The 7487-nt window shown below is 47.4% G+C and overlaps 1 protein-coding gene across 1 annotated transcript in view; it reads right to left on the bottom strand.

Moving 5' to 3' along the window:
• RAD51B (RAD51 paralog B) overlaps positions 1–7487 on the bottom strand; it is a 678552-nt gene continuing 671065 nt past the window's right edge. The window contains exon 11 of the mRNA XM_032344579.1: positions 1–252. Coding sequence (XP_032200470.1) covers positions 170–252 — 83 coding nt within the window. The 3' untranslated portion in view covers positions 1–169. The remainder of the gene's footprint in view (positions 253–7487) is intronic.

Raw genomic sequence — 7487 nt, 5'->3', positions numbered from 1 at the left:
AGACTGAGTCACCCAGGTGTCCCTTTTTTTTTTTTTTTAAATAATTTTCCCCCCAGTTTTTGAAATAATATACGTTTATGGAAGAAAGTTTGAAAAACTAGAGACCAGGTCGCCTGGGTAGCTCAGTTGGCTGGGCCTCCGACTCTTGATTTCAGTTGAGGTCATGATCTCAGGGTGATGAGATCAGGCTCCGAGTCAAGCTCCTTGATGGGTGTGGAGCCTGCTTGAGATTCTCTCTTGGCCCTTCCCTCCCTGCAAAAAACAAAAAATAGAGACCAAAATTAGAAAAAGTCAAGCCAAATCTTATTACTCAAGAGATAGCACAGTTAACATCTTTATACATATTTTTCCAGTTAAAAAATATAGACAAAACTTTTTTCTTACAAGACTGCTATGTTCTGTCCAAACTGCTTATAATTTGCTTTTTCCTTTTGATGATATGTTGTGAATGTTTTCCCATGAGATTAAGCCTTCTTCTAGCACATAATTTTAATAATGGCCCACTATTCCATTATACAGATGTTTGTGTAACTAATACCCTATAGGTGACATTTAGGTTGTGTCTATTTTTTGCTATTTTAAGTAACATAATGTACATGCTGGGACATTAACTCAGGCTGTTTCATTATCCTGATCACAAGTCACGTAGTCCTTCCTCAAGAGCCATTGGTCATTCTATAGGCCAGAGAAACTACATCACAGGTGATTTCATAACGCTTTCTCAGAACACAAGGACAAATTTGATCTACTCAAACAGATTAAGACTTGCAGGTTCTCTTTATTGCACAGGAACACCCACCAATGTAAAATGATAGTTGTGTTTAACTCATTTATTCATAAATGCACTATTTCAGACAAAACACATTCCCTTGTTTGGTTTCCCTTTGACTCTGGTCGCCTTTTGATAGGGAAAGTGAGCTTATTGTAATAGCAGCAGAAGCTTGTAATGAAGAAGGTAAAGCAGGAGAGGCACCTGGAAACATGCATTCTGGGGTGAATCACACACCATTCTAATTCGTACTCTGTGTTTAGTACTTCCGGTGTCACTGTTCTGCTTGGTTGGAGAAGAAGGTCGAGAGGGGAATAGCAGAAAGGCTCAAGGCTCCCAGCAAGCCAAAGGATTAAGAAGTCTTGGCCACTGAGCAAACTCCCAGCTGAGTATTTGGGGCAGAATCTAGGCCACTGGTTCCTGGTTTGAGAAACTCAAGTAGCCCCCTGGGGGAGTGCCTTACGTGCCTCCTGTTTCCATACGGCTGGCACTTTAGACTCGCAGGAAGGCCCAGAGGAAACAGGCTGCCAGCTGAAGGGGCAGGTGCTTCATGCCTGGGAGCTTGGTCTGGGTGGGGAAGATCAGCAGAGTCACCCCTATGCCATCACCCCTTCTCATCCCAGTGGCCCCATACACATCTTCAACAGTCATTGGAGGACAGGATCGCTGAGGTAAACATTCTCACTTTAAGGCAAAGTCTAGACCCTCTTGCCATCTCTGAGGACTGAGGTTTCCAGAAGACTGGTAGAGGGAGAGAAGGAATTCAAGGGGGATGGCATAGGAACACACATGATGGCTGAAATACGCAAAGTGTGAGAAAATAAAAATTGGCAGGGGTTGAATGGCGGCACACGTGCTCACATCCACTCACCCACTCACCCACTCACCCACTCACCCACTCACAGTTGAATGGGGTTTCTGGGAGGGGAAATTGTGATCTTCAATGTCTATAAAAAGCCCTGGAGTGAGCTCTCAAAAGAGAGTGAGGGTGGGGAGATGGGGGATCCCAAGATTCCCGTCAGGCAAACACGTTTGTCTGTCCTCCCTTCTCAGCTGCTCTGATATGTCACCAGACACCCTTGCCCAGTCTGACAGTCCCATGGCCACACACAGCACCCAAATGAGCCATTCCTTTCCGCGCTGCTCCAGACCTGGCTGATGAGCTCAGTCCTCTCCTCTTCTAGGAAAGTAGGCCGAGCTTCTAGGAAAGATTTACTACAACAGAACATAGCCACCTTCCACCACCTCCCTCAGCTACCCTGGTCTTTCTTTAAGGCTGGAGATGGATGTGTGGGAAGTTTATGCAGAGGATGATGGGAATAGATCCATATTCCTGCCCTGGGTGACCAAGGAGCTGGGCAAAGGCAATAGGAGCCTCTCTTCATGCCCACGACTGAACATCATGGTGCCAAATAAATGCCAGCCCAGAGAATTCCCTACCTCCAACCTGAATCTTGGCCTCTGTTCATTAAGAAGAAACAGCCCCATGCTCACTTGCCAACCTTTTATACAGAGGATGTGAATTCTCTCTCTGTCCCATCAGATTTCAACTCTCCCTCTCCTGGAAGCCTACGGGGACAGGTCCTCACTGGTTCCTTCCACAGTTTTCTTTTCCCTACCAATGGGACAACTTGGCCCCTACCTGCAGCCTCAAGGATCTCATGTGATCACAGGCTGATGAGAGCTTAAAAGTCAACCCAGAGAGCTTGCCATGGGGAGGCCCAACTCTAAGGGCATGTCGAAATAATTCTGTGGGATGGACACTGTTATCCCCATTTTCCAGGTGATGATACTTAGCCCAGAAAGGTTCATTACTTTTCCCGAGGTCACACACATCGTGAGTGGCAGAGTGAGGATTTGAACCTGGCAGCTTGGCTCTGGAGTCCTGCTCTTAAGGCCATATTGCAGATGGAAATAAATTAGCACTGTTTCTACCTGTCCTACTGCTGTCCCAGATCTGACCTTGGGCCCTGGTCTGACAATAGGGTTCTCTCTTCCTCCTGTGCTTGGGCTCTTACTTTAGTGACTTCCTGGTATGCTCATCTCTATAGGATATCTTAGGATACCCTATTTTTACTGTCCCTCATTTCAAGTTCTGAAATCCCACCCTAAGCCCATGCTGATGACCTTGCTGACAGATCGCAGACAACAAGATAGAAGTCTTTCTTAACTGTGGGTCCCACACAGAGCTCTTAGCACAGTGCCTAACCCACAAGAGGTGTTCCATTTATATTTGCCGAGGGAAATCAGTGTCAAATGATCGGTGCCTCAGTTTCCTCATCTGTTCAATTAGAGCATCATAGAGTTTTGTGAGAATGAATTAAGTGAATCTATGTAAAGCTCTTGGAACAGTGTCTGGCATGTGGCAAGTACTCTATAAGACTAGGCAGTGCTATTTTTTTTTTTTTTTTTTTTTGTATATACAGGTGGAAGGTCATTCTGGTGAAGACTTTGGGCTCTGGGTCAGAAGCCGGGATTCGAATCCTATCTCTGCCACTTCTCAGAGTTACGATCTTCAGCATTTGACTTAAACGTTTCCATGCTTGTTAGCCTGTTTAAAAATTGCATAACAATACTTGTACCTCCCAGGGTTTTTTGAGAATTAAGTGAGATAATATTTACTAAGTGCCTGGCACAGAGAAGGATATCACTACATGATAGCCAAAAATGCTTAATTATACTATTGTGAGTATTTTACAACTGAGATACATATGTTCAAAGCATTTTGGGGTCACTCAGTCTTCTCCTCATGACAGATTCCTACCTTTTTTTTTTTAAATATAATGATTCCACAATTCTATACATCATTCAGTGCTCGTCAGGACAAGTGTATTCTCAATTCTCTTCACCCATCTCACCCATTCCCCCATCTACCTCCTCTCTGGTAACCACCATTTTGTTCTCTGTGGTTATGAGTCAATTTTTTGTCTCTCTCTCTGTCTCTTTTTTCACATGTTTTGTTTCTTAAGTTCCACATATGGGGAAATCCCACAGTATTTGTTTTTGACTGACTTATTTCACTTAGCATTATACCCTCTAGCTCCACTCAGCTGGCTGCAAACAGCAAGATCTCATTCTTTTTTATGTCAGAGTAATATTCCGGTGTGTATATAGACCACATCTTTGTTATCCATTCATTTGTTGGTGGACTGCTTCCACAGTTTGGCTATTATAAATAATGCTGCAGTAAACAGAATGGGACATGTGTCTTTTCAAATTAATGTTTTCATGTTCTTTGGGTAAATATCCAATAGTGGAATTACAGGATCATACGATAGTTCTGTTTTTAATTTTTTGAGACGCCTCCATACTGTTTTCAATAGAGGTTGTCCCAGTTTGCATTCCCACCACCAGCGCATGAGGGTTCCTTTTACTCCACATTTTCACCAACACTTGTTGTTTCTTGTTTTTTTTTTTTAAATTTTAGTCATTCTGACAGGTGTGATGTGATGCCACATTGCAGTTTTGAGTTGCATTTAATTTTGTTTATTATTTCTTTCACTGTGCAGAAGCTTTTTATTTTGATGTAGTCCCAATAGGTGTTTTGCTTTTCTTCCCCTTGCCTCAGGAGACTTTGTATCTACAAAGAAGTTGCTACAGTTGAAGTCAGAGACATTACTGCCTGTGCTTTCTTTCAGGAGGTTTTTTTGTGTTTTTTTTTTGTTGTTGTTGTTTTAAATTTCAGGTCTCACATTTAGGTCTTTAATGAATTTTGAAGTGTATTTTGAATACATTTTGTGTATGGGGTAAAAATGTGGTCCTGTTTCATTCTTTTTTTTTTTTAAGATTTTATTCATTTATTTGACAGAGACACAGGTAGGCAGAGGCAAGCAGAGAAAGGAGGAAGCAGGCTCCCTGCCGAGCAGAGAGCCCGATGTGGGACTCGATCCCAGGACTCCGGGATCATGACCTGAACCGAAGGCAGAGGCTTTAACCCACCCAGGCGCCCCTGTTTCATTCTTTTGCATATAGCTATCCCAACGCTATTTGTTTCCCAACATTATTTATTGAAGAGACTGGCCTGAGTCCCAGGTGCCTTTGACAGGGACAGGCCCTCAGATGACGACTTGAGGTCTCCGGGCTTTCTTTGCTGTGGGAACCAGACTCTGAGAGACACGTGACCCCCAAACCCTGCAGGGCAGGCGAGTGTGAATACGCAGAGATGCAGGCAAGCTGGGTGGGATTGTAGGTGTTGATGTGACGAGTGCCCAGACTGGTTTCAAACTCGTGACCTCCCCACCAAAGACTGGTTTCATCTGGTAACAACTGTCAACTTGGCCCCACCTGAGCCTCTGTGGACTGGCCGGCTGGGGGAGTTTGGAGAGATACAGAGCCTTAGGAGCCTCCCCCCTCTCACTCCCATCCCTCAGCCCAAACCTTCCCCGACAAACAGAGCCTGACACACAGCGAGGCTCCTCAGGTAACGGGCCAGAGACTGAGGCCAGCAGGAACTTTCGGAATCAGCATCTGGGAGGACACACCGATCGGCTGTCCCGGGGTGACCTGTGTGGGGACAGGCAGGGGATGAATGTAGAGGTGAGGGTGGAGGCAGAGACAGGGACAGAGGCTTCGAGTGGGGCTAAGTCTTACGTGAAGTGTCAGTGCCATTAACAGATACACACCACGAACCCAGATCTGAATGCGTCTGGAGTGTGCGTGTGTGTGTGTGTGTGTGAGAGAGAGAGAGAGAGAGATTTGAAGAGCTAAGGAAAAAGGGGGAAAAAATGAAAAAGAAAAAAAATAAATAAAAGTCCTTTCTTTCCCTGTAACCATTAGAAAGAAAATGAAGTCCAAATTGCGTTCAGGGCTGTTGGGACAGAGGAAGAGAAGCAAGAATGGAAAAAACAGGCCATAAAGATGCCAGGGCTGCTTAAGCAGAAACATCTGTTGAAGTCATAAGACTCGGGCCTGGTCAGGCTTCTAACAAACCCAGGAAGAGGAGAGTGTGTGCTGGCTCAGGGCGATCCTCGTCCGCCCCGTGCAGGGCCCCTGGGACCCGCATACGTGCAGAGCAGATACCTTCTCCGGGGCTCTGCCTGGCCCCGGGCTTCCAGCGGGAGAGGAGGCGGGGCGGGGGGGAGAGGCGTTCCCAGGTCAGGAGCCGTTTGGAGCATGTATTTATTTCAAGCTTTAAATTCACTGGGACAGCCTGGGGAGCCACATGTGTCAACCCCTGCCGCTAAAGAAAGAAAAAAAATGAAGGAGGGGGGGAGGAGAGGGTTGGTTGCTGACCTGCAGGAGTGGGGAGGCTGTGAATGCTATTTGCAAATGGGGACGCCACTTTCTTGTTTCCGATTTTCCACCTCAGCCAACGGCTGAAGGCTCTGAAGGCTCGGGGCTGAAGGCTCTGAAGTCTCGGGTCTTCGAATAGCTACACGGACCTCAGCTAACGCGGAGTGACCACACTGCACTCTCCGGGCTGTGCTCCTTCCAGGCATCCCCTCATTTAATCTTCCAGCTCCCTGTGGTCTCCGGGTCCCCACAGTGGGTAGAGGCTTGCATGGCATCTTCCGAATTGCCCTCCTAGGAGGAAACCGAGGCTTAGCCAGGTTAGACGAGTCGCCCCGGCTGGCCCGGGGAACCAGCCGGCACACTTCAAGGCACACCCGGGAGCTGTCCCTCTCTCTGTCTCCCAGAATGAATTAGAAAAGCAGCGTCAGCCAAGGGCCACTGGTGGGAAAGCAGCTGGGAAAATGAGCCCAGCGGCCATGTGCTCACGGCCCCAGCGGGCCTCTGCGGCTTGTGTGTCACTGTGCTCTGTCACCCCAGCCCGGGCAAGAAGAGGGAGCTATGGCTGGAAGAACAGGCCATCACAGAACAAAGGGAAGTCAGTCAATGCTCCCCCCAACCCCCAGGGATGGAACGCTATCGTCTCTCAAGGAAATGCAGAGAGGGTAAAAGAAACAAAATCCAGAGTCTATATTACTAGCTTGTGGGAAATGGTCAAAGTGCCATTTAGAAGGCTCCATTCCCAAAGTCAGATGCTGTGTGCATCTCCTCTTCCTAGAAGTCCCTCCTCGCGACCTGGCCTTGCCTGTCGGTTCAGTCATCTCCTTCTCCTACCTCCATCCTACCACAAGGGCACCTCTCCACCCTCGCCTCACATGGGGGAACGGGGGGAACTGGATAGGAAAGGCTACAACTGTTGGCTTGGGGGTTCATGGTCAGGGGGCTATGAATCCTTTCAGAAAATACAGAAGTGAGACAGCAAGACTTGGCCAGCGGAAGAAGCCAATGATAATACCATTCCCTGAGCCACCAACTCCTTGCTGCTAACCTTTACTCGGCCGGAGCCTCCTGGTGCCAGGCCTGTGCCTTGTGTCACCCCTTTAGGATAGGTAATATCACCTCTGCTTTCCAGGTGAGGAAGCCAGAGCTCAGAGAGGATGTTTCTGTGCCTAAAGTCACACTGTTACCGAGTGACAGAGCTGGGATTAAAATCCATGCAGTCAGAGATGGAAGCATTTGTATGTTCTCTCTTATGCTCCAGAAAACTCCAATGTGCCTCCAAACACCCGGCTGTCTGGTTAAAACATTATTTCTTGATTAAGGAGCCGTCTTAGACCTGCATCTGCAAGGCGATGGCCCTGCTCGGGTCCGGGACCAGACTTTGAGAAGCGAGGATACACACCCCGAGGGCTTTCTCCAGCCACGCTATCTGTGCTGTGGGGGCTGGCGCTTCTCTGACTCCCCAGTAGCTCTGCCACCAGAGCAGACG

This window comes from Mustela erminea, chromosome 5 (assembly GCF_009829155.1).
Source record: "Mustela erminea isolate mMusErm1 chromosome 5, mMusErm1.Pri, whole genome shotgun sequence".
Taxonomy (NCBI): Eukaryota; Metazoa; Chordata; class Mammalia; order Carnivora; family Mustelidae; genus Mustela; species Mustela erminea.
This window is presented reverse-complemented; position numbering and strand designations above follow the sequence as displayed.